Source organism: Colius striatus, chromosome 12 (genome assembly GCF_028858725.1).
Source record: "Colius striatus isolate bColStr4 chromosome 12, bColStr4.1.hap1, whole genome shotgun sequence".
Classification (NCBI taxonomy): Eukaryota; Metazoa; Chordata; class Aves; order Coliiformes; family Coliidae; genus Colius; species Colius striatus.
This window is the reverse complement of record NC_084770.1, coordinates 24,440,868-24,465,124: the sequence shown is the minus strand read 5'-3', so window position 1 is coordinate 24,465,124 and position 24,257 is coordinate 24,440,868. Positions and strand designations below refer to the sequence as shown.

Here is a 24,257-nt window from a genome sequence, read left to right as displayed (position 1 = left end):
GCGTTTATGTCTCACACCACCTGGGAAATCCCAGGCCCGGGCTCCCACAGTGCTGGCCTTTGCCCTCTTGTGGGGAGCTGTGAGAACTCCTTCCAAGTCACACGGCTACGAGGAAAGCTGCCTGAGGTCTAAATGATGCGTATTGTGCAAGAGCCGACAGTGCTCCCTGCGGAGAGCGGCCGTGCTCCCCCCAGCGTCCATCCACAGCTATTTATAACGCCAAAAGATCTGGCTACAGCTGGAATATCAGCATGGAAATGCACTGATTCCGGAGCCACCAAGGGCTGCTCACCTCTCAGAGGTCAGGGAAGGTAAGGCTCTTATGATCAGGCTCAGCGTTACTTTAATTCATCGCTGCTGTCATCACCCCAGTGAGAATGGAAGGGGGAAAAAGGACTAGAGGCAGCCATCTGGAAAAGCACAGCCCGTGCCTTAAGGAAAGTTAAAAATGAAGCTCGTGGGTGAGTGGGGAGAAGAGCTGAAACGTTCCAGAGGATTGGGAGGGCGGCAGGGGCGAACACAAGCGCTGCCAAGGCTGCAGCCCACGGCACCACGGCCATCTGCTCCTGGCTACTGCTGGCACCTGAGACTAAACCAAGCGGCATTTGCCAGTCAAAGGCTCACACGGGGCTCAAACACAGACTGAGTGGGGAAAGAAGCCATGTTCAAGACAAGGTCCTTGCCAGAGTGAGTCTCCCACGCCACCTTATCAGCTCCTTGCAGCGACGCCTCTGTCCTCTGGCAGGAAAAGTCACACAGCCAACCTCAGGCCAACGCAAGCCACCACTAAAGCCAAGGACAACACACATGTCCATGTCAGGCTCTTCCCTTCCCCAGACACTGAGACAGGACCAGATCACATGACCACAGACTTCCCAGCACACCTAAATCGCGAGGAAGTCTGAGTTTCATTCAAATGACAAAGTGCCCAGTGATCAGATTCTGATACCCTGCAGGGTTCTGAAGCCAACACCCGTGGATCTGATCGATTTCTGTCACAGCAGCTGCCAACAGTTGATGTCCCTCCAGACCAATGTGCTGAAATCACTAGCTTGCAGCCGGGAAAATACTTCAAACAGCTATTTAGGTGATTCTGAAGCACCTCCAGCTAGAAAAAGTGACATTTTTGGCGAGCTAGCAGCAAACTCCTTCGTTCCCACAGCCCAAAGTTCACCGCTTCACAGCAGAGCCTGGATGCAGAGCTTCGGAGCTCAGCCACACCACAGTCCCCTGTGTCTTCCCAAAGTCACTTCCTCCTCCCTAAAAGCACCACGAAACACTGAGCTTCCACTGGCAGAGGTAAAGAGCGAGCGAGAAGCCACGGGGCTGAGTGGCAGAAGGCCCCTGGGCACAGCAGGGCAGCCCTGAGCTCACCGCCTCAGGTCCAGCCCAGAGGCCTCTCCTGTCCCCAGAGCACCAGCAGCCCCGTTCCAGAGGATGCCATTTCCCGAGTGTAGCTGTTACCCCCCTGCCTTCTCAAGCCCTCCCTCCTTCACCACTTGTCCCGTCCTCTCTTTGTAAGCAGGCACGCAGCAAGCGCAGAGTCCCAGTGGGTCCGTCCCCGTGCTGCTCCTGACAGCAGGGGTGCCACCACAACAATCCACACCAGTGTCTCCTTCTCAATTACAGCAGAGTTTATTTTAATACTTTGTACAGCCAGCATTGGTCTCCAGGAATAAGTTATAGTCTTACACAAGTGAGTTCCCCCCAAACCCACCCTTCAGGAATGTTCAACTTCCAGCATTTCTAATCCAGAGGGATATTATTTATAGGGTAAGACGCGGGCTGAAGAACGGAAATCAGTCTCAATTTGTGAACAAGACTCCTCAGGAGCTCTCAGGGTTTCCTCACATCTAACTGGGTTCAGGGACAAGCAGAAGCCTTGTCTCAGGACAGTGCTGAGAACACACTCGGCTCAGGGACAGATGGATTTTCTGACACGGCACAGGGGGCTGAGAGCTTTTTTCCCCTATGGCTCTGCTGCACAGATACACACACACCCCATGATCTAGTACAGCCACTGCTTGTAACAGGTTTCTCCAGAAGGTCCTCGTGTGCCTGACCCATGTGATTTCCCTGGTACTTCTCAGCACCACTTAAAACATCTTCATTTCCCACCGTGTATTTCCTTCCTTTATCACAGCCAAGAGCAACAGACCTCGATGTTTGCCTTGAAGCAATAAGCAAATAAATACTATAAACCCCTTTTAAACGGTAATGACCTACACACTGCTCCAGTGCATAACTGGGGCACCTGCTAGGTGAAAAGCACTCCTGGGATGGCTCAGCAGTAGCAAAGGAGCCTCACTCACTGCCCTAAGGGGGATTCCTCTCTCCTCCGTGCTCAGAGAACAGCCAGTGTCCCATATTGAGCAATTCACATTCTCTCACACAAGTCAAGCAAAAAGAGGTGCTATAAATGTTTCCCTCTCCTCCTCTGAAAAAGCATGCCCAGCTGTGAAATGGTTCAGATAGCTCTGGGCAACACTGACCAACAAGAAACAAGAGCCAAGAGCCAATCACAGGGCTTACAGATGGCCTTTAACTTGCCTAGTTTCCCCAGAAAGTCCCTCCTTTCCCCACAGCTTCCTAGGAGCACACACCAGCGCACCATGGGGCTCCCACTTGACTTTCAGAGGGTGCAAGTGAAAAGCCCAAACGTTGAACCCAATCTAGAATCCCCAACAGAGGGCTGGGGAGAGTTTCACTCGTCCTGACTGAAAGCAAACAGGTGAACACCCGGGTCTGGACTCAGAAACTGAACGCTCTCTTCTCATCACTTTGAAACATTCTGCCATCAGTGATCATAAAGTGTTAAGAATGCCTGTAAAAGTCATGTTTTGTGAGGTGGAAAGGAAGACAGCCCCACGCTGTGTGGCAGCGGCCCTTCCCAAAGGGACCGCAGATCCTGGCCCAAGGGAAGGCACAGGGAAAGCCTTTTGCCTTTCCTACAGAGAACAAAACTGTGGCTACAACTATGGAAACTTTCACAGGAACTGACCCAAAGCAGCACCATACTCCACAAGAGCATCCCAAAATGCTTGACAATACAACAGCAGAAGTACACTTACATCAATGGCATCTACCTGGCCGAGGTGTATCTTCTCATGCCTCCGTAGTTGGGGGGGTCTCTTTCCTTCAGGAAACCATGTCCCAGTTAGAATAAAGCAAACCCTTTCTTTGAACTGCTCTTTTCAACCTGTTCTAGATATATACACAAGCTTTAAAATACACTTAAAAATAGCTGCACGCGTTTTGTGTCGCCCAGGGAGAGAAGGGCAGCCCAGGCACACCATGCTTCTCGGTGTGGTAAAAACGGTAAGGAAAACCCAGCCAGAGCAGCCCTGCAGCGGTGCTCACGCCGGCCCCGGGGAGGGCAGGGAAGGAACAAGCAGTTTGGAAACAGGAGTCTCTCACAAAACACGCTACCTACACATCCCCAGTGAACTCTCTCCGGCAGTTCGGTGTCAGAGGGGTTCTGAAACGCCGGCCTTCACAAGGAAATCTGATGCAACAAGCACGTGTCAGCTTCCCACTGCTCCAACTGCAACCCTGAGGATTGTTCTGGCCCGGTAGAAAGAGGAAGTGTAACCCAGCTCCTGAAGTATGGCTCTGTTTCAGAACTCTGTGCGGTTCCCTCGATGGTTCTCAGACACACCCCCACTCGGTCTTTGTTTGGTTTTCCCCCTCTAATACGCGTTTCCCTCTAACCAACATGCAGATCTGTCCTCCCAATCATCCACAGCTCGATGTGCCAGGGAAGCGATCCGCGTCATCATCCATCCAGAGGCTTCCCCAGGTAGACCAAAGTCACTTCCGTGTTACCATACACAGCAGACACCGCTGGATACAGGCAAACTTTCGGCAGTCCTCTGAAGGCAACTCCCAAGAACTCGTAGCCCCTCTCAAAGGCTAACGTTTTGTCTTCCATGTCCAGGATAACTCGAATCCTTTCGCCTATCTGGAAACAGACACACACACAGTAAGTCAGCACGTTCAAACGGAGTCCCCAGAACAAAGCACGACCCCTGTGTGACGCAGCGGGGATGAATGTCAGAGCGAGGCATTGCCGTGCCTCCTGCTGCCCTCACTTCTGTGACAGGGGGTTCTCAGTGTCACCCAAGCATGCTGGGATGCTGAGAGCCTCTGCTGCCCTCTGCCCCGGGGCAGCCTGCACCCATCCACCGACACCACACCGAGCCGGGCCCTTGCCACATGAGCCCTGCAGCAGCGGCGAGAGCGAGCGTGTGACACGCCACGTGCTCCAGGGTTTGGAAACTCTCTAAGGGCTCCAAGTTACCTGAGCTCTGTATTTGGCTGTTGCTGTCACTGAGCAGTACACAGAGCAATCTCAAAGGCAATTCACTTGTTTTAGAAAGCTAAGTGCCACATAGAAAATACACGAAGACACGCTACGGGGTTCGTGCTGTTGCTGAGAGAAGCATTCCATTCCCTCCCCGGGGCACAGGGAAATCCCCACACAAAGCTTAGGCAAAGTAAGCATGAAAAACATATAAACAAACAAATACACACACACACACACACACAGAGATGTAGAATCACAGAACTGTTGAGGTTGGAAAAGCCCTTTAAGCCAACAAGTCCAACTGTTCCCCAGCACTGCCACCGATGACTCATGTCCCACAGCCACAGGGCCCTGGGATCCCTCCAGGGATGGGGACCCCACCATGGCCCTGGGCAGCCTGGGACAGCCCTTTGGGGAGGAAATGGTTCCACATCTCCAATCTAAACCTTCCCTGGGGAAATTTGAGGCTGTTTCCTCTTGTCCCATCACTTGAGAGCAGAGACTGATCCCCAGCTGCTCCTGGCCACAGCCCCCTGTCAGGGAGTGTCAGAGAGGGCTCCTGTCTCCCCTCAGCCTCCTCTTCTCCAGGCTCAACACCCCCATTCCCTCAGCCCCTCCCCAGCCCCCTTGTGCTCCAGCCCCTTCCCCAGCTCTGTGCCTGGCTCTGGCCACGCTGCAGCCCCTCAGTGTCCCTGTGGCAGTGAGTGAGGGGCCCAGCACTGAGCACAGCCTTAGAGCTGCAGCTTCCCCAGGGCCCAGCACAGGGGACAATCCCTGCCCTGGTCCTGCTGCCACCCCACTGCTGTTACAAGCCTGGATCTATCATCTTCCTTGGCCACGTGGGCATGCTGCTGCTTCACACCGAGGCTCCTGTAGACCAATACCCCCAGGTCCCCTTCCTCCAGGTCACTTTCCAGCCACTCTGTCCCAAGCTCCTTCCAGCCTCTTTCCCACATACAAGCGGGTGAAACCAACACTGAACACAGCACGAGACTGGGATCTAGACACACACAGTGCCCTGCATTTATCTAGTACACGTTTCTTCAGACAAAACCAGAAGTCCCAGGCAGCAGTAAGCACAGCAGGATACTGCACGAGCTGCTGATTCCTCAGCAGCCAGCCCCAGTACTGGGGATTTCTTCCACCCAACACATTTTGCTTCTAACCATCACCACCACACAAGCGTGGTTTCCAGGAGCAGATCGCTGTACCTGTCTTAACAACCACAAAATACTGCTGAGGATCACCAGTCCCAGCTCTTGCCAGTTTTGAGGGAGCAACAAGGACAGTGTTCACCCCAGAGCACCCATACGAGCAGGGTGTCTCAGCTTCAACAGCTCTCCTCGCCCTGCTGCTGCAGAAAGGCCTGGGCAAGGACAGCAGGAAGCGACCACAACAGGCCAAGGCTGGAAACTGCCGGCCCAGTTTGCGTGCCAGGGAACACGCCAACGGGAAGAGGTCTGAGTCTCTTTAATTACACTGATTTTAGGTGTTACTCCCCAAAACAGCAGGTGTAATCTTCAGACAGAATTAGGTGGCAGTGAGCTTCCATCAGGTGCAAGCTACCGCACAGATCTTCAGCTGCAACGGGAGCCAACACTTGAACAAAGCCACGGCACGGAGAGATGGAAACTATAATGCACACAGCCCAAGCTGCAACACAAGGAAATCCAGCAGGCACAACACACCTGTGTGAGCAGCCATGAGAACAAAGTTCAACGCTTCTACAGGGATGAAAAGCTGGAATGGCACCTGCCTTTCATAACCCGAAATGACCTGAACATCACATCCCAGCATCCCAGCCAAGGGATGTTACCGACGGGAACACTGCCAGCAAGCCAACGAGCAGCACTCAGCTCTGCTGCAGGTCTTTGCAGGAAGACTCTTGCCTAAGCACTAACCTCAGCACAACACACCGCCATGCAACAAAGGGGTGAAACACCACAGACATCCATCCCTCTCGCTGTGGGGAGAGTCAGTGCTCCAGCAACTACCTGGTCAGCTTTTATTTTACCAGGCAACGTGGTGCCTGAGCAGACACCCACCCTACATGCCCTGCACTCAGTATTTCAAAGGGCAGAAACAACTAGGGGTCAGGTGCATGGGGGTAGCCGGGGAAGCCAGTAAGGAAGGGGGAAGAGCCTCACGTGTTGGAATCATCTGCCTCCTGCAGGGAAGGCCCAGAGACCCTGAAGTGTGCATTTAGGGCCAATTCAGCAGGCAGCCAAACCTCGTGAGGGAGAAGATTCTTGATGGCCACCTGCCTCAGGCACGGTGGGAGCTCCCAGCCTGCCCCAAGCCCCGCTCACCTGGTATTTGGGCGCGTTATTGCACTGGGGGAAACTGCCGTTGACCTCTCCGTTATGCAGCAAGTTATTGTCCACCAGGTTCCAGCCCCAGCTCTGGTCGTCGCTCCCCAGCAGGGCCACGTAGCCCTGGCACTGCATGGCCGCGCGCTTGGTGGCGATGCCGATGACGGCCACGGTGCCCAGCGGGCCTTCCCACCACACCTCCCAGGCGTGCCGGCCCTCGCTGAAGCCGATCTTGGTCCGTGCCCCGTCCGTGCTCTGGGCAATGGGGTTGCGGTGCAGCGTGAAGCCGTTCTTCTTGATGTAGACATTCCGCGAGCAGTCGTTGGTGCTGAAGGCGTGGTGGAAGGCACGGACCTAGGGCAGAGGAGCAGAGGGAGCGGGAGGGGAGGATAAAACCCTGTCACGCTTCTCACCACCACCCCACCCCCCGCCCGCGCTCGGTTTCCGACGGCGGGTGGGCCCAGCGGCTCGTGGGGGTGTCCCCGAGCGCCCGCGGGCTGCTGAGGGGCCGGGGGCTGGTCCCCGAGGGGCCGGGGGGTCCCGGGCTCACCTTGCCCTTGTAGGTGGGCACGTTGCAGAGGATGTCGGTGCGCAGGGCCTCCTCGGCCAGGCAGCGGGCCGCCAAGCTGCGCCACACCTCGCTGTTCTCGTCGCCGTGCAGGACGCGGTGCCACAGCTTACAGACGAGCGCGCAGCTCCTCAGCTCCCGCAGCTCCAGGTACGAGAAGACCAGCTCCAGCACCCGCCCCGGCAGCCGCCAGCCCGGCCCTCCCGCCGCCCCCCCGCCGCCGGGGCCCGCCGCCATCGCCTCCCTCGCCGCCCGAGCTGCCGGCGGGCCGGGCCGCGCTCCCCGTCCCCCGCCCGGCGACAGCGGTGGCGGCGGGCCCCGGGCCGCGCGCTCCCCGCCCTGCCGCCCAAGGCCCCTCACGGCGCGGGGGCGCGCGCAGCCGGCGCCGCCATCACCGCCGCGGGCAGCCCGCCCCGCCCGCCGCGCATGCGCGGGGCCCGGGCCCGGGCCGCGGCGGAGACGGCGGCGGCAGCAGCGGCGCGGAGCGGGGCCGAGGTGAGCGGCTGAGGCGAGGCGGCGGCGCTGAGGGGCTTCCCCCCGGCTCTTCTGCCAGGGAGCGGTGCGGGCCCGGCCGCGGGGCTCCTCCGCCGCGGAACAGCCCTCAGAGCTGCGCGGGTTCCCCTCCGCGAGCTCGGCTGCTGCGGGGGCTGCGCGCCGAGGAGCCGGGGCCGGGCCTGGCGGGCTGAGGGCCGGGGGCCCGGGGGCTGCGGGTGGAAGTTCACTCCGCTGCCCGGGGGCGGCCGGGCCGGGCCGCGAGTCGGGGCCCGGGAGGCGGGTGAAGCACCGGAGGGATTGAATGAATTCTCTCTGCAGTTTAGACCCGGCTTGGCAAAAAGTCACAAGATAACATGGGGAAAAAAACCCGACCCAAACCAAACCGAGAGATAAATCAAGCCTTTATTGCCCAAAGTCGCGGTAAGGCCGCCAGCGTTCGCCACGGCTCCGTCCCGCCAGCCCCGCGTGTCCTTCCCCACGCCTGCCCTGAGCTCTCCCCTTCCCCCGCGCTCTGCTGATCTCTCCAAAACTTGTGAAGCTTTTGCGTTGCTCGGTTTTCCTTTTTTTCTCCTGCATTTAATCTTCCTGCTGACTTCATCCCCTAACCAGCCCTGTCCCACAGGGCCGGACCCTCAAAGCACACCCATGGTTAGCACGATGGGTGTGCTATGGGTGTGCTTTGAGGCCTAGTTACACATGTTGCAAACCACGTAACTACCTGCCTGGTAAACTGGTAATGCCTCTTTTAGAAGGATGTTGGTGTTTATCGGGTTATGCTTTAGTGTTTACCGGGCACAAGAAGTTTAACCATTGCTTTGGGTACATGAAGCACACACGCTATAGTTGGAAACTTACTCATGCAAATGTATGCCTTTAAACTGTTGAAGCAATCCCTTTCAGCGTTAATCAGTTCCTCCTGCTTTCACCAGCACATTTCTTACTCCAAGCATTGCATTGCAAACTGATGTTGGGCACTGACCAGCCAGCGCCTCGGCAGCTGGATGGAGGATGTGTCCTTGTGGATGCATATCCATGTGTCCTCTCACCCAGACTGGAGCAATCTGACTTCTCTGCAGGTGGACATCACCAGTTTTCCCTCTTGCTCCTTTTGAGTCAGACGCTGCAGATTCCAGCAGGCTGCCCTGCGGTCTACGGGATGGTCTGGTTGCCTTGATAAGCTTTCTGCTGTGACGACACCACCGCCAGCTCAATTCAGGTGTTTTTGTTTGTTTGTTTCAGTGGTACCCCCAAACATGGCAGTCAAGTGGGTTGGTGGACATTCCTCCTCTGTATTGTGCTTGGATGTGAACGCAGAAGGGCTGGTGGCGTCGGGTGCAGAGCGAGGCGAGCTGGCGCTCTGGGATGGGAGCGGTGCTCCCACAGGACAGCTCCAGCTCCCCGGGGCCGACGATGTGGCGTCCGTGGTGTTCTCCCCTCTCTGTCCCACCCGGCTGTACGCCTCCCATGGGGAATCCATCAGCCTGCTGGACGTCCGGTCCCTCAAGGAGCCCGTGGAACGCTTCCACGTGAACGAGGAGGAGATCAACTGCCTCTCGGTGAACGAGACCGACAAGTTCTTGGCCGCAGCAGATGACTCGGGGGCAATAAAGGTTATGGACTTGGAAAACAAGAAAGTCATCCGGTCCTTGAGACACTCAAACATCTGCTCCTCTGTTGTCTTTCGACCTCAGAGGCCTCAGAGCCTTGTTTCCTGTGGACTGGACATGCAGGTGATTTGCATACCAGTAGCTGGTTATTAGAGAAGCGAAACGGTGACAGCCTGCCTGTGTAGGGAGGCACCAGCTGACTTTCACCAAGAGTGAGGGTGTACCGCCTGCAGGCACCCACAGAGCTCCTTAGCTACTCTAAAACCGTTTTGGCAGGGAGCCTGAAGTGTTGAGGCTCTCTGTGCCATTCTCCACTCAGCAGTTCCTCTCCCCATTTTTACCTTCTGTAATATTTACAATCTGGAAGTGAGCGAGGTGGGGAAGGAGAACACGGTGCAAAGGAGGCTGATGCCAGGTCAGCTTGAGCAAAGGCAGAAGCTGCCCCTAGGGATCAGTTCGAGCTGCAGGCACAGTGCAGATGATGGTTAGGAAGAGGTGAGATGCTTGCAGTGATGGATAATAGCAAGAATCCTTCACCTCAGGTAGATAAATGTCTTTCCAAGTGGTGCATATCACTCTAAGGACAAGTCATTCTTGTAATTTGTCCTCTTGGAGGCATTAACTGTTCTTTGCCTTTTACGCTTCACCGTCCTCAACAGGAGGGACGTCCTTTGCAGCCATTGTGGAAGGGTTCTGAACCATATGAGGAGTTACTGGAGCCTGCTGAAGTTGCCTCCCCAGAACAAATGTTTTTCAGTAGTTTCTCTCCAGTGGCTGATGTCTGACCTGCTTCAGCCCCAGCTGAAAACTGTCACTTTTGCAGAGGTTTCTGTGGTTCTAGCAGTACTGAAGTTGGCTTGGACAGCATTGAGCAGTTTCACCCTGATGTTCTCAAAACCCAAGGGCATCTAAAGCCCTTTAGGACAAACACAACCTCCCCCGGGGGTCAAGAGGTCATAGCACTAACCAGATCCACTCCTGGGGTATAAAAACAGTTACATATCTGTTTATAAAGGAGGGCTTGAACTGACTTTGCCTTTTGCTGTCCCACTTTTCAGACACGGTCATGGAAGTGATTATTTTAGGGCAGAGATGTGGCAGAGACAGGAGTAAAATCCAGAATGATGCTGTTCTGTGTTTCCATGTCCCTCCCTTTCAGTAACTGATGGGCAGTGTGCAATGGTCACTACTGCTGAGATGGATGCAGAGGCATTTGGAAGAGCTTGTTGATCTATTTTGTGGTGCAGAGGTGTGAGTCATTGCTGAGGAGGGCACCGTGAGCGTTTGGAAGGCAGGCCAAACTCAGGCACAGCCTCGGCTGTGCTGGAGCAAGAAGTGGGCTTGTCTTTGTGCTGTGAGGGGAAGATCTGATCTTGCATAGAACAGATACATTATTGATCCATCCATGCTTTTTTTTCCCCAAGGTTATGCTGTGGAACCTGCAGAAAGCTCGCCCCTTGTGGGCCACAAACCTGCAGGAGTGTGAAGCAGGGGACAGCCTGCAGTCGGCTGGCCAGTTCTTTAACCCACCGCTTGCACATTGCCTCTCGGTCGCGTCGTGCGGCAACGTCTTTGGCTGCGGAGCTCAGGACGGGAGAGTCCGAGTGTTCAGGGTCACGGGTGCCAGGTTTGAACGCGAGCTGGAGTTCCAGGGTCACAGCTTGGGAGTGTCACAGGTGCTGTTCCTGCCGGGAGTGTACCGGCTGCTGAGTGGGGGCAACGACGGGAAAGTCTTACTCTGGGATGTCAGCAGTGACCTCGGAAAGCAGCAGAGGAGCCCGGTAAAATCCCTGCAGAGAAGGAAGGCTTCCAGCAGGAAAGATGGGAAGCTCAGCAACGTGGCTTCAGGTGAACACACTGGGGTTTTACCAAAGCTGACCATTGAGCATGGTGAGAAGGTGAACTGGATCTCATGTGCGGAGATCAAAGGCTCCAAGAGAGTGCTAGTTGCTGACCAGAGCAGTTCTGTATCCGTGTATCTGCTGCCAGAACATTAGACATGGAGGCATTCAAAGACTTTTTCAGGGAAACCTACATCTGGGAGTGCCTGAAATGAGCCCAGTTACATCTGCTGACCCAAAAGCGACGGGCAGAACTCGCGGTGTCCTCAGGAAGTTGGAGGGTTTGCTGCATCCCCACGGTGCCACCAGCCTCACGCTGTGCTGCCCGGCAGCCACTCCCACAGGGTGGGCAGCTTGCTGCTTGAAGCGAAACGAGTTCTCCAGTAAGTTTGGAGGTAACGCTGACTGATGACTAAGCTGAACTAAGGAAGATTGGAGGAGGAAATTGACACTGGCGGGGCCTCCCACAGTGCTCCGTGAGGACACTGTGCAGTAACAGGGATGCCACTGGCTGAGCTCCTCGTGCTGTGATCTATTGCAGTGCATTACCTCACTCTACCCATTAAACTGGGTCACAGTCACCTTAAATTGGCTGTGGGGGACATAAGTTTGTCATGAGTTAGTCAGCAGCTGCGTATCAGACTAGAGAGGCACCAGCTGATGAGCAGTTTCAGTCCCAATTTCAATCCGGTTGGATCTTTTCATGCTGCAGCAAACAGAGGAGCAGTGGGAAACATTAACATCTGTGTAATGGGCCAGCTCTCTTATGCATTTACTTTTTTATCCCAGGGAAAAAGAACTTGTCTTAATAAATGCTTTCTCTCTCACTTGCTCCCTTGTGTTCTGTACCCTAATATCACTTACCCTAATACCAGCAGGCCTAGAAGAGTGTCAAGAAGTGTATGGTATGCCCTGTGACAGGGGGAGTGTGCAGGACCGAAGGCACAGATCCTGCTCACCCAAACCTTTCCAACTGCCTTCCCAGAGCTTTGGAAACACTGGCCTTTGCTGGTTTCACCAGCCAGGCTGTTCCCACCCACACATTATCTGATGCCTTCTGTTTGCTTTTTGGTGGCAAAATTTCCAGCTCTTCTTTCACAAATGCAGCTCCTGAAAATCCCGGGTCTGCTGTCTGTCCTTTAGGGAAGGGGTTCCAACCATCTTGGATTTGTTCAAAGCAGCTCCACAACCAAATGCAACTCATCCTCACCCAAAGCTGATCTTACCATCCTACCTGATTTTATAAAACAAAGCCGAGCCATCTGCTTGTGCAGCCCTTAGCAGCAGGAGGCCTTGGCCCAAGGCACGAGCGGGCAGGTGCGACGGCAAAACGAAGGCAACACACATCAGAAAAGCAGCAGAGTATCACCTCTGCAGGAGCTTCTGTAGCAGGACAGCCCGGGTCAGCACACGGTGTGTCCGTGAGCACATGTCATGCACCCACCGCCTATATTTGGATGTACAAGCTATAAAAAGCCTTGATGCATACAAGGAGTCGGATCCCCTGTCCTGGTGGCGGCTGCTTACTTTGGGAGAGAGGATCCAGCCGCCCTTCTGCGGGAAGATGGCTAAAGCCAGCATCTCCCTGCGCGCCCTCAGCGAGTCGCTCAACAGGTTGTCGGCGCTGGCACTGCGGGCAGGACGGGGCTGGAGGGGACTGGGGCAGAGGAGGGGAGACGTGACCTGTTAGTGATTCCTTGGAAGTGTTCCTGGGGAACGGGATGTCAGTAGACGTTGTGTGTGCAGGGGAAAGCTGTCAGCAGTCTGTGGGGAGGGAAGGGGGGATAGACCCACAAGCTGCAGCCTCTCCGCAACGAGTCCCTGGCAGCGCTGGCTGCTCTGCCAGCAAGGGCCCGTGGCTGTGGGAGGTGGCAATAGTGGGAGATTCAGGTTCCTGCCCCACTGCTGGGGTAAATGGGAGATTCTGAATGTGGAAAAAATACCTCTGACTCTGGAGGGGGTCAAGGGCAAGAGGCAGGTGGTTATCATTAGAAATCAACCCTTGTAAGAACAGACCTTTCTTGTGAGTTTAAAGAAATTCCCTGTTGCTGAGGAACTGGGACATAGGTGACGCTGATTCACCCTCCCTGTTCAAAGCCTGCTGGAGAAGGGGAACGCTCGAGCTGACGGACGGGTTCATTGGCTTCGTGTAAGATAATCCATCCCAAGCTGTCCCGCTGGCATGGGTCAGCGAGCTCTCCTGCAGGGCGGGCACAGCGTGTCTGACCAGCTGGGCAAACCATCCCGTCCAGGCTCAGTCCTGAGCACAGCTCTCCAGAAAGGGTCTGGAATTCTCATTCTCTCAGAACATACAAAAAGCTGTAGAATATTAGATATGGCCCTGGGGAGGCTGCAGCTCCAGGGCTGTGTTCAGTGCTGGGCCCCTCACTCACTGGGCCACACAGACACTGAGGGGCTGCAGCATGGCCAGAGCTGGGCACAGAGCTGGGGAAGCGGCTGGAGCATAAGGGTGCTGGGGAGGGGCTGAGGGAATGGGAGTGTTGAGCCTGGAGGAGGCTGAGGGGAGACAGGAGCCCTCTCTGACACTCCCTGACAGGGGGCTGCGCCTGGCAGGGGGGTCTGTCTCTGCTGCCAGGTGACAGGACAAGGTCTGGAGCTGTTCACAGAGCAATGTCACCGTCAGGTGGAAAGTGCCACTGCTTGATACCCAGGTCCTTCTGAAACACCCTTGTTTTCATCCCTCAGAGTAGAAACCAAGCTGCAGTCTTTGGAGGCACAGTTCACAGAGCTGGATTCGAGCTTGCAGACGCTGGCACAGAAGTTTGAGCTGCAGGCTGAGCGTCTGGAGCAGGAGAGAAGCCAGGAACCCCAGTGGCCGTGGGCACCGGAGCAGAGGTAAGCCTAGGGGTGGGGGCTGGGGCAGCCCCAGAGCTGCACGCACAGGGACGCTGGTGTGGCCATGGTGACCCCAGCGTGAGGCTGCACAACCCACACTGACTGTTCACCTCTCCTGGGCGGGATCGCTGTTTACTGCAGAAATGAGCAATACGAAGAAAAGATCACAGAATCCTAAGAGCTGGAAGGGACCTCGAAAGATCATCCCTCTGCCAGAGCAGGACCACCTAGAGCAGGGCACACAGAGACTCGCCCAGCTGGGTTTGAATGTCTCCAGAGAAGGAGACTCCACAGCCCATCTGGGCAGCCCCTGCCAGTGCTCCCTCACCTCAACAGGGAAGAAGTTTTCCTTGCGTTTCTTTGGAACCTCTTCTGTTCCTTTGATAGCTGTTTCCTTTGAAAAAACAACTCGTCCTTATGGCCTATGAGATGTTTCTGAGGTTCTAGAACAGCCCTTCTGCTGCGCGGCTGCGGCGACACGAAGCCTGTGTGCAGCCTGTGTGCGGGCCCGTCCTGCAGCGCGGGAGGGGCAAAGCCGCAGCTCATTAACACCGTCATCACTATGCGATTAAACCAAGGCCAGGAGAGCCGCGGGTTTATCACGCGGGCTGGGCCGCGGCCATGCGCGTACCCTTGGCCCAGGGCCGCGCTTCGGGCCACGAACCCGCGGAGCGGAGCTGAGGGGCGGCCCGGCCCGACCCGGCCCCGGGCGGTAAGAGGCGGGCGGAGGCCGGGCCTGGCCGGGCCTGGCTCAGCGGGCTCGGTGCGGCGCGGGAGGCGGAGCGAGGGCCGGGCCCGGTGCGTGTGTCCCGGCAGGCCCGGCGCGGCGCGGGAGGCGGAGCGAGGGCCGGGCCCGGTGCGTGTGTCCCGGCAGGCCCGGCGGGGCGCGGGAGGCGGAGCGAGGGCCGGGCCCGGTGCGTGTGTCCCGGCAGGCCCGGCGCGGCGCGGGAGGCGGAGCGAAGCCTCGGCGGCGGCAGCAGGGCGGGGCGCGGCGGGAGGCGGCTCGGCGGCCATTGCGGGAGGCCCCGGCGCTGCCTGGCCTGAGGCCGCCGCGGAGCCGGAGCTCGGTGGGTGCTGACTTTGTGCTGGGGGAGCGGCATCCCGGCCCCGCGCCGCTCTGAGGGGCTGTCCCGGTGTCCCGTGCCGCGCTGAGGGGGTGTCCCGGTGTCCCGTGCCGCGCTGAGGGGCTGTCTCGGTGTCCCGGTGTCCCGCGCCGCGCTGAGGGGCTGTCCCGGTGTCCCGGCCCTGCGCCGCGCTGAGGGGGTGTCCCGGTGTCCCGTGCCGCGCTGAGGGGCTGTCCCGGTGTCCCGGCCCTGCGCCGCGCTGAGGGGCTGTCCCGGTGTCCCGGCGTCCCGCGCCGCGCTGAGGGGCTGTCCCGGTGTCCCGCGCCGCGCTGAGGGGCTGTCCCGGTGTCCCGGCCCTGCGCCGCGCTGAGGGGCTGTCCCGGTGTCCCGGCCCTGCACCGTGCTGAGGGGCTGTCCCGGTGTCCCGCGCCGCGCTGAGGGGCTGTCCCGGCGGCTGCGTGCCCTCGGACCCCCGCGGAACGGCCGCAGCGCGGCGATGCTCGGGCCCGATTTGCTGTTTAACAACCCCGGCACGAACACGGGTGTTTCCGTGTCATCTACAGCGCTGTTCAGTAAGGGGATTTGTTTTAGCAGCAAAGGGGGAGCTGAGGTAATAACACCCAGCTTAAAGTGCGTTTGTCTCCATGTCAGATCCCTGTGTGGTGGGAGGTGCAGGCTGGCTCCTGTCTCTGTGAAGCTGGGTGGTTTTAAGAAGCTTGTAAGAACTTTCTTAAGTTCCTATGACTTTAGGGGAAAAAAAATCCTGTTTTTGTCCTTTTTGCTGCATCTGCCTTTTGTTTTCAGTTCCACAGCGTTCCTGGGACAAGGGGAAGAATGCTGTGAGGCGTGTTGGTGATAGAAGAGCAGGGTGAAACCCCCGTTCTGAGTGCTGCCAGAAGATGCTGAAGCGTTGAATGTGTTGGTTAGTTCTTTGCTTATGTTAACAAAAAGCTTTTTGGCTTTTTAGTCCCAGCTTAAGCAAATAAATAAACAAGGAAGAAGATAACCTCTGGTGCCCAGGGGTGTTATATTTCACCTCTCAGAACATACTGGAGTGAAGCTGCACCAGAAGCAGCTTCTGAAAGACGTGGATGTAGTGGAAAATGGACTGACTGGGAGGCTGAGGTAACTGTGATAACGTGTCCACCAAGTGTGACCATAGCTGGTTACAGATAGTGCTAGAAGAGCTCTCACCGTCTTTCCTCCTCCTCCCTCTCCATCCCACCTCCTTGCAGCCCCCAAAGCACCTTGTTGCAACTCACGGGAGAGTGTGGTAGGACAGCCTCCTGCGGTTTCTCCGTGGCTTCTAGAAAGCCATCCCTCTTCCTCGGGAAGTTGAGAAGCTCTCAGAGCATGAGCACAAGTAACCGCTTCTTAAATCCTCTTCTTAAATCCCAGTCATGTTGTTGTAGAGCAGGTGTAAAACTGAGCATTTTGGGTTACTTACAGGGAAGCAAAAGACCTGTTTGTCTCTGCTTTCAGGTGGTGATGCTCTAGCGGTGTTGCTGTGCCTGGCAGCAGGATGTCGCAGCCGGAGGCTCCGCTGTCCCTGTGCGACTGCCTCTGCCAGATCTGCATGGAGATCTTGGTGGAGCCGGTGACGCTGCCGTGCAACCATACCCTGTGCAACTCCTGTTTCCAGCTGACTGTGGAAAAGGCCAGTCTCTGCTGCCCTTTCTGTCGGCGTCGAGTCTCTTCCTGGGCACGGTACAACGCCCGCAGGAATACTCTTGTCAACTGGGAGCTCTGGGAGAAGATCCAGAAGAGTTACCCGAAGGAGTGTGAGAGTAGGATTAGCGGACAGGATCTGGAAAAGGAAAGTAAGTAAAGCTTCACTTGTCCTGGGGTGCCTCTACAGAGTCACAGATCTCAAGGGCTGGAAGGGACCTGGAAAGCTCACCCAGTGCAACTCCCCTGCCAGAGCAGGACCACCTAGACTAGGGTACACAGGAACTCATCCAGCTGGGTTTGGATGTCTCCAGAGAAGGAGACTCCACAGCCCATCTGGGCAGCCCATGCCAGTGCTCCCTCACCTCAACAGGGAAGAAATTCCTCCTTGTGTTGCTTTGGAACCTCTTTTGTTCCAGCTTGTCCTCATTGCCCCTTGTCCTATCATTGGCCATCACTGAGCACAGCCTGGCTCCAGTCTCCTGACCCTTAAAGTAGTTACTGTTGGTGGACTTTGGATGTTGTGAAATGAGACACTGTGTGTAGAGAGGCTGTTACTGCTGGAACATGCAGTGCCAGAGCTCCCCTGGGCAAGGGGCCTTTGGTGGCTGTTGATGCCTTTCTGTCTGTGGTACAGAGGGTGCGTTACCTGGTCTGGTCATGTCCTAGGGGGTCAGTTCCCAGCTCTGCTCAGAGCTCTGCCATGGGGCTGCCAGTCCCGGCAGGGCAGGGTTCCAGCCTGGCACAGCCTGGGCTGCAGGTAGGGTATTTGCCTGTTTGTGTCACTTCCAAGTAAGCCAAGTGGCTGAAAGTTTTTCAGCTCTTAGATGCTGTTTACTTTGGTCAGAAATTCCAGGACTCCAGCCTGTGCCAGAGTCTCTGTAACCAGCCTGTAGTGTCAGAGAAAAGGAAGTGAAATCTGGTTAACCCCTTGAAGGATTTGGGGGTTTGTTACCGTGTAAGCTCTCATGGGAGAGACTAGTTGACAGGTTGACACGTTGTTCCACTTGCACTGTTGTGAAGTCTTGTTAAGCAGAATGAGTGAAAAACGTGTGTGTTTGCTCTGTGTACCCTGCCTGGAAAAGTGGCTGTTCTTGCCACTTGGTAACAAGGTGCTTTTTGACTTCACTCCTTTGTAACACAAAGCGCTGCTTTTTCCTTTTCCTCACAGTGCTTAAGTCAAGTGATTCCCATGGCAAGGTGTGGAAGTCACCTTTTGGTAAAATCTTTCCTTTGATTGTCAGGATCTTGCTTTGTTTCTCACTTCTTCTTTTCCTTCCTCTCAATTAGTCTGTGTCCCGCGCCCCCCACAACACCAGCTGAGCAAGCCTGGGGAGCTGAGGCAGGAGTATGAAGCAGAGATTAACAAGGTAAGTCTAAAAATGGATTTAAAAGCAGAAATGCTTTGTGTCTTCTTGTTTTATTGGTTCCAGCAAGCAGCTGCAATGTTATTTAATGGGAAAAGACAGATCCTTACGAGGACATTGCTGCTGCAAGAACACATTGGTGACTGACAAAGCATGGATTAGACTGGTGTCCTGTTTACACCGCCTGCAGGTCCCTCTCAGTCACTGCCTCGTGTTCCCCAAAGCTCTGCAGGGAAGCTCAGAGTCAGCCTCACCTTTCGCCATCTGTCTCCCTGCCCACTTAGGGGATGAGATGGATTGATTGGCAGCATAGCATCAATGCTTAATGGAGATGGAGCCCTGAAGCAGTGAGATCAATAAGGTGTCTGATAAGACATTGCTACCTGATTTGAAACAAACCGAGACCTAACAGAGCTTGTGTGGTATTACAGCTTGATGCTCTTCTCTGAAGCAGCTGTCCAAACAGCAGTAACCTGATGAGAAGGCTTTATTCATCCTTGAAGTGCTTGTGGAGTTCCTGGTAGCTGAGGTCTTGGGAGTGCATGTCTGCCATAAGGAAGGCAGGTTTACAGCTCCTGGACTGATACCTGGGGCTGTGTGTATTTCAAGAGAGCAGAAGGGCTCCTCCAGAAAGGAGCTGTCCCATCTTCCAGGCATCTTCTAGCACTGGCCTTGCGATAGCGTAGGCAGGCTGAGTGGATGCCGTGGTCTGGAGTGTGGAGTCGTAGAATCACTGTGGTTGGAGAAGACCTCTGAGCTCGTGTAGCCCAACCCCTGCCCTCACAGTGCCAGGCTCACTGCTCTGTGCATCCAGCTATTTGGAGCTGTTACTTTTTGTTACTCCCATTTTGCAGAGCTGAGCCAGGAGTTGAACCTTGGCAGTGAGGTCAGTGGTGAGTGAGGGCTTGCAGAACCAAGGGAGGACTCGCCCACGGCATCAGTGTGAGCCTCAGACCCTTGGACACCTGTGTGATTAAAGACTGTCCCTGAGCTGTGCTGAGCCTCCGTGGGAGCAGCGAGTTGCTCCCGTTTCAGTGAGAGCTTGGCGTAAAGAGTGGTCCTGTGACAGGAACCAGACACATTTAAAACCATCTCCTTCAGGTGAAGGCAGAGAGGCAAGCACACGAACAGGAGGAGAACAAGGCAAGCGAGGAGTACATCCAGCGGCTCCTGGCGGAGGAGGAGGAGGAGGAGCAGAGACTGGCAGAAGAGAGACGGAAGGAGATGGAGAAGCAGCTGAAGCAGGATGAGGAGCTGGCCTGGCAGCTGAGTAACAGTCTGGTGAGTCAGGCTCAAGGGGACAGTGGAGCATGTTGATGCAGTGCCAGCAACTTAGACTTGGCAGAGAAAAAGAATGTAAGCTTTACAGTTTACATTTGTTTGTAGTTGGAAGCTGCTGGCATCTGCCAGGTCCCCTTCAGACCCCTGATGGACCATTCATTTTTGAGGGTGAAATACTCCAAACATGTAATACCCGAAGTATAGTGCCCACTGGAAACACGTGCTGGCTGTTCTTTGTGTGAACCTTTTCAAGACATTGGCTTTCTCCTCAGTACTTCCCTTTGCAAATACTGCTGTAGAAGAAACAGATGTCTGTAACCTGTACTGAAGAAAAAAAAGGAATGCACTGAGGACGTTCACCTGCTGTTTTGGGGTTGGTTTATTTGTTGTGTTAATTGCTCGGTTGGTTTTTGCCACCTGGCAGTTGTTGCAGTGAGGAAACCCGAGTCCTGATTTGGGCAAAACCTCTTGTCCCCTAATGCCACATACAGGAAAGTGTACAGAACACCTCCCATAGCCATTACCTACAGTTTAGAATTATTTGGACACAAGTAACTGAATTTTGCAGCAGAAACAAAACAGTTTTCTGCTGTGGTTTGTTTTACATGATGCCGTTTCGATTTGTCGCCCAAGAACGAGGATTCCAAGGGGCAGGTGCTGTGCAGCCCCTCAGCAGCAGGCAGCCTCTCACCCCAGACATCCCCAGCTCAGCTGGGCAAGGCCAGGAACAGAGCTAGCAGTTCTGGAGACATTCAGAAGTAAGTCATGCAAGTTTTTCTTCTTTAATTATTGGTCTGTCTCTTGGTGAAGTGTCCCTCGGCTCAGTTTGCTTCCTTGGAGTCCTGTGGTCCAGCCTCCCTGGATAGTCTGGGGCACGTGAGAGCTGGGGGATCTTCTCACAGGGTAACAGGGAGGAGAAGAGAAACGCTTACCCTTCCCTTGGGGTTTTTGATTGTCAGAGTGAACCTGAAGATCTTGATTAAAGCAAAGGACTAACAATTCTGGGAAAAGAGTGTTTGAAAAGGTATACTTTGGGTTTTTTTTCCTTTTAAGGTACCTGTCTCCAAAGCCTCAGCGTACCTTTGGGTCAGCATCGTTCTCCAGAGCAGCACAAAGAGGCAGGAGTGACCCTGGCTCTGCGGTAACTCAAATCACTTTGTTATTAATATCAGTAACTGCAGGTTATTTTCCCTTTGCCTGTAGGATTCCTTATCTTGCACGTCAGTGCTGGGCAGTTTATCCTCCTTTGGTTGAGGAGTCACAAATACTGAAGGCAGTTGAAGGAGGAAAGGGAAGGAGCCATGCTTGGCAGCCCACAGGTGTGCACCTATGGCTCAGTTCCTTGTGTAGCCACACAAGGGTGTCTTCAGCGAGCTCAGGGGGTAACCAGTGGTGTGTGGCACTGAAGTGGTGGTTCTGGAGCCCGCTGGAGGAGGCTGCACTCTGATTCTCGTCATCCCATCTGATCTTTCCTGTTCAGGCTTCAGAAGAAGATGAGCAGGCTTCAAGAGATGATTAGTGTCACTGATAAGAGGGGAAGGCTGCACTCCACTTGCTAGGCTTCCCTGGGGGTGGGGGGTTAATCTTTCCATTGGTAGTCAACAGTTAGGTATTATTTTAAAAGAGAAGCAGCCCAGTGAGTATCCCAGAGCAGCTGTGAGCAGCTCAGCTGTGAGAAGGGAGGTTTGCATTTTACACATACCTGGAAAATGCCCTTTATTGTCAGCCTCTCCCTCTTGTGCAGGAGCCCAGCAGCGAAGGCAGCAGTTCTGCGTGGTGGGGTGAACACGAGGAAATGCCGATACTGTCTCCACAGCTGATCCGTGGGGTTCAAGGTTCCAGTGCCAAGGATTTGTTTTTTGAGTCCTGCATGAACTATTTCAGTGCCTCAGGTGCAGGGGAAACGGCCACCAGCGAGCAGGAAGAAGCAGCAGGACCGACTCATCCAGGAGGCGAAGCTCCAGATGCGCTTGGTGGGATCACAGGAGAGGAAGAGTCTCGAGGAGTCCTTCAGCCATGCGAAGGAGAGGGGGATGGAGCTGAGGCAGGTGGTTTAACACACGTAGGAAGCATAAAGCTTGAGAATCCTGCTGAAACTCGTGCCTGTGTCCAGGCAGCAGCAACTCCTGCGCTGTGTGGCAGCGGAAGCACAGGGACGAGGGCTGGAGAGAAAGCAAAGGGGCTGCAGGACACGAAGGAGCCTCCCAAGAGGAAGTCACTGGAGCCGCCAGCTGAGGCAGCCATCGACATGTGCGCCCTCGATAAGAGGAGAAGAACGTTTCCGGAGGCTTTAGAGGACCAAGGGGAGCAAGTCGGTGATTTTAACGTGCAGATGCAGAAAGCTTTTGAACAGGAGTTCTACGAAAGGCGTCAGCAAGAGGAGCAGGACAGGCTCCTGGCTCTGCAGCTGCAGAAGCAGCTCAACAAGGAGGAAAGCACGCTGAACCGACAGAAGGGCTCTCCAGACGAGTACCTGCTCCGCACCCAACGGCCTCAGGCCGGGAAGAACTCCCTGGCTCAAAAGGGAACTTCCAAGACCGCAAAAGACTCCAAGGTGCCCAAAAAGCAGGCTGAGGCGCATGCCCGCAAGGCTCGGAAGGGCTCCTGCGATGAGAACTGGCAATCCCCTACCAGGGTGCACGTCAAGTCGCCCGGCACCAAGGGAGGGAAGGTCTTGAATTGTGTGGTTAACACCAGTGACACGAGCGACATCTGTTCCCTGCCCAAGGCTCAGCAGAAGACGCTCCTCCAGATGTTTAAAAGCCCTGTTGGGGAGTAGAGGAGCAGAACCCCCGAGGCGCTGCAGAGAGAGGAGTGAAGCCGCCCTGAACAGTTTTGTTGCTGGTTTTGAGGGAGGACATTTTGGGCCACAAAGTATTGATTGCAGTGTCCTGGGGAGTATGAATAACATAGCCCTTGCCCCAGGCTGAACCAACTGAACTGGTCTTTTCTTGAGCACAGCTTAGCTTCTAGCACTTGCACTGATATCTTTGTGCAGGTGAATGCTGTCAGTCTTTAGAACCAAAAGCGCCCTGTGGTCTTATCTTAACGTTTGAATGAGGAAGCCTTTCATGGAAAGGATGCACATTCCACAGAGGAAGAACAGGAGTCTTTTTTTTTTTTTCTCACTTGTCTGCCATCCCCAAGGCTGAGGCTTCACCCAGCACAGCCACTGTCCCCTTCAGCCCAGCACCAGTGGAATTCAGGTGACCTGTTGCATTCCCACAGCAGTTACAGGAGTGTGGGGGGACAGACACACTCTCTCCCTCTCCTGTACTAACCCATTTCTTACACAAAAGGGAAAACCCAGGTTGTTCTCCTGCTGCCAGAGCCAAGGATCTTTTGTTGGTGCCACTGGCAGAAGTGGTTGTGGGCTTGGACTTGCCTCTGTTCAGAAGTCACTGCTGCAGCTGTGCCTCTCTGGTGTTGGGGAAAGATGCTCTTGTTTCTCGTGGCTGACGTTCTGCAGCTTTGTTCTCGGTTGATAATATTGCCCTTGTTTAGTGCTGTTTGATGTTCATGCTCAAAACTGGTTTGAGTCTGATTAGAACCACAGAGGATTGAAAACAAATGGCCTAGAAGACAGTTGCAATGGAGAAAGTTAAACACAAAGGGGGAAAAGCAACTGAGAACTGAAGCTGTCAGTGATGACAACACTAGAAGTAAAGGTTCACACAGCTGCTGTCAGTGGCTGCATTGTGTTCCCCCTGCCCTCCACTCTGGGAGGAACCACCAAGTGCCATCTTCCACTTGGACTGAAAACCAACCCCTTTCCAGAAGAGTGCCAGTTTGGGCACGTGGGGGAACTGAGGCTGCGGGGAAGTTGAGGCTGGTGAGGAGTTGACCAGCTGCTACTCAGCAGAGAAGCTGCTCTCGATCAGTGAGTTTAGCTGCTGCTGTTAAGAAACTGTCTTTTGTTCTCTGTTCTGCTTGTAATGAGACACGTTGCCCCCATACCTGTTTGAAAGAAAGCCAGGCACCAAGCTACATTGCTGAAGGGGATGTGCCAGTCCCCAGAGTTAGCAAACATTTTAAACCTGGGCATTTCTGCCTTTTGACCCTTGTTGGTGGTCTTTAGCCTTTAACTCAGCTCTGGGAAGTTTGTAACCAAGTGCTTCGAGGCAGGATCTTCTGATGGTGGAAGGTTTAAAAACCAAAGCTGGGGTTTTATTGGAAGCATGAGCAGCACACCAGCCTGGGCTTAGGTTGTTTTTCCCTTGCCTACATGTCTGTAGTAATGGCAGGCTCACAAAGAAATGATTTCTTCCTCAGATGTGCTTTTTGAGTCAGTTACAAGAGGTGACCAGTTTTAGGTTCCTTCACTGTTCCTCTTGCTGCCTCAGCTGTTGTACTGGAAGCCTGCAGATCTGTTTCTGTTTCATCCTTACTTGTGTTGGGGTGGTTTTCTGCCTTCCCCAGGCAGTCAGATATAAACCTTCATTGATTAAAGTTATTTATTGACTGTTTTCATGCCAGTGATACTCAGCCTTTCCAGTCACCATAAGCAAGGGGGAAGTAAATTCCATTTTCAAATCAGTTGAGGAGAGAAAGAGTTTAATGGGTTTTTTTTAAAGCCTATTCAGCTTCATTTTACAGCCCCTTCCTGAAGCCTGGTGTCAGATTTTAGCTTGCTGGAAGGATGGTCTCAGCTGTGTCCTGACTTCCTCGCTGTCCATGGCAAACCCTGCTGCTGGGGTTCCACTGGCAATAAATGCTGGCACTGGCTGTTGCAAAGGGCTGAGTGTACAGAAGTGTGGTTGGGGGTGTGAATGTAGTGGGGAGGGTGTTGAAGCAATTGGGGGTTCCTGTGTTTTCCCAGCCTCTTGGAGTTTTTCTGTGTAAGAGTGGCCTCTCATCTGAGAAAGATGGGTTTTGGCTTTTGAAACAGAATG

At 54.8% G+C, this 24,257-nt stretch overlaps 4 protein-coding genes and 1 long non-coding RNA gene across 11 annotated transcripts in view; 3 read left to right on the top strand and 2 right to left on the bottom strand.

Annotated features, from left to right (window-relative positions):
* CEP19 (centrosomal protein 19) overlaps nucleotides 1-14,224 on the top strand; it is a 28,961-nt gene extending 14,737 nt beyond the window's left edge. Inside the window, exons 4-5 of the transcript XR_009819566.1 lie at nucleotides 13,836-13,985; nucleotides 14,127-14,224. The gene's annotated coding sequence lies outside the window, so the exon portion shown is untranslated. The remainder of the gene's footprint in view (nucleotides 1-13,835; nucleotides 13,986-14,126) is intronic.
* FBXO45 (F-box protein 45) lies at nucleotides 1,617-7,438 on the bottom strand. The gene is made up of 3 exons (XM_062005972.1): nucleotides 7,169-7,438; nucleotides 6,616-6,972; nucleotides 1,617-3,961 (listed from the first exon to the last, which is right to left on the bottom strand). The coding sequence occupies exons 1-3, from the start codon at nucleotides 7,421-7,423 to the stop codon at nucleotides 3,776-3,778; spliced, it is 798 nt and encodes a 265-aa protein (XP_061861956.1). The 5' UTR covers nucleotides 7,424-7,438; the 3' UTR covers nucleotides 1,617-3,775.
* Nucleotides 7,625-11,961, top strand: WDR53 (WD repeat domain 53). Of its 5 annotated transcripts, XM_062006242.1 has the most exons (4): nucleotides 7,625-7,681; nucleotides 8,000-8,101; nucleotides 8,921-9,411; nucleotides 10,713-11,961. In XM_062006242.1, the coding sequence occupies exons 2-4, from the start codon at nucleotides 8,035-8,037 to the stop codon at nucleotides 11,283-11,285; spliced, it is 1,131 nt and encodes a 376-aa protein (XP_061862226.1). In that variant the 5' UTR covers nucleotides 7,625-7,681; nucleotides 8,000-8,034; the 3' UTR covers nucleotides 11,286-11,961. The 5 variants fall into 5 exon arrangements, with proteins under 5 accessions (XP_061862226.1, XP_061862229.1, XP_061862227.1 ...); XM_062006245.1 differs by lacking the exon at nucleotides 10,713-11,961 and having other exon boundaries at nucleotides 8,921-10,707; XM_062006243.1 differs by lacking the exon at nucleotides 8,000-8,101 and having other exon boundaries at nucleotides 7,630-7,681.
* On the bottom strand, nucleotides 8,984-14,742 carry LOC133626495 (uncharacterized). The gene is made up of 2 exons (XR_009819569.1): nucleotides 14,314-14,742; nucleotides 8,984-14,120 (listed from the first exon to the last, which is right to left on the bottom strand). It is a non-coding gene; the product is annotated as an uncharacterized LOC133626495 (long non-coding RNA).
* RNF168 (ring finger protein 168) lies at nucleotides 14,569-23,833 on the top strand. 3 transcript variants are annotated; one of them, XM_062006239.1, is made up of 8 exons: nucleotides 14,569-14,697; nucleotides 15,854-15,971; nucleotides 16,532-16,869; nucleotides 18,008-18,087; nucleotides 19,186-19,365; nucleotides 19,999-20,123; nucleotides 20,419-20,506; nucleotides 21,110-23,833. In XM_062006239.1, the coding sequence occupies exons 3-8, from the start codon at nucleotides 16,572-16,574 to the stop codon at nucleotides 22,142-22,144; spliced, it is 1,806 nt and encodes a 601-aa protein (XP_061862223.1). In that variant the 5' UTR covers nucleotides 14,569-14,697; nucleotides 15,854-15,971; nucleotides 16,532-16,571; the 3' UTR covers nucleotides 22,145-23,833. The 3 variants fall into 3 exon arrangements, with proteins under 3 accessions (XP_061862223.1, XP_061862224.1, XP_061862222.1); XM_062006240.1 differs by lacking the exon at nucleotides 14,569-14,697 and adding an exon at nucleotides 14,731-14,899; XM_062006238.1 differs by lacking the exon at nucleotides 14,569-14,697 and adding an exon at nucleotides 14,933-15,052.
* Nucleotides 23,834-24,257: the final 424 nt, after the last annotated feature.

What these genes read in the sequence shown, in the direction of transcription:
- FBXO45 (XM_062005972.1), bottom strand. Translation starts at nt 7,423, where the DNA reads ATGGCGGCGGGCCCCGGCGGCGGGGGGGCGGCGGGAGGGCCGGGCTGG. An exon ending in TGCCCACCTACAAGGGCAAG is followed by an intron (nt 6,973 to 7,168) that starts GTGAGCCCGGGA and finishes CCTCTGCCCTAG; the next exon opens with GTCCGTGCCTTCCACCACGC. An exon ending in ATAACGCGCCCAAATACCAG is followed by an intron (nt 3,962 to 6,615) that starts GTGAGCGGGGCT and finishes GTCTGTTTCCAG; the next exon opens with ATAGGCGAAAGGATTCGAGT.
- WDR53 (XM_062006242.1), top strand. Translation starts at nt 8,035, where the DNA reads ATGGGGAAAAAAACCCGACCCAAACCAAACCGAGAGATAAATCAAGCC. An exon ending in CTTTATTGCCCAAAGTCGCG is followed by an intron (nt 8,102 to 8,920) that starts GTAAGGCCGCCA and finishes TGTTTGTTTCAG; the next exon opens with TGGTACCCCCAAACATGGCA. An exon ending in CCTGTGGACTGGACATGCAG is followed by an intron (nt 9,412 to 10,712) that starts GTGATTTGCATA and finishes TTTTTCCCCAAG; the next exon opens with GTTATGCTGTGGAACCTGCA.
- RNF168 (XM_062006239.1), top strand. Translation starts at nt 16,572, where the DNA reads ATGTCGCAGCCGGAGGCTCCGCTGTCCCTGTGCGACTGCCTCTGCCAG. An exon ending in ACAGGATCTGGAAAAGGAAA is followed by an intron (nt 16,870 to 18,007) that starts GTAAGTAAAGCT and finishes CCTCTCAATTAG; the next exon opens with TCTGTGTCCCGCGCCCCCCA. An exon ending in ATGAAGCAGAGATTAACAAG is followed by an intron (nt 18,088 to 19,185) that starts GTAAGTCTAAAA and finishes CATCTCCTTCAG; the next exon opens with GTGAAGGCAGAGAGGCAAGC.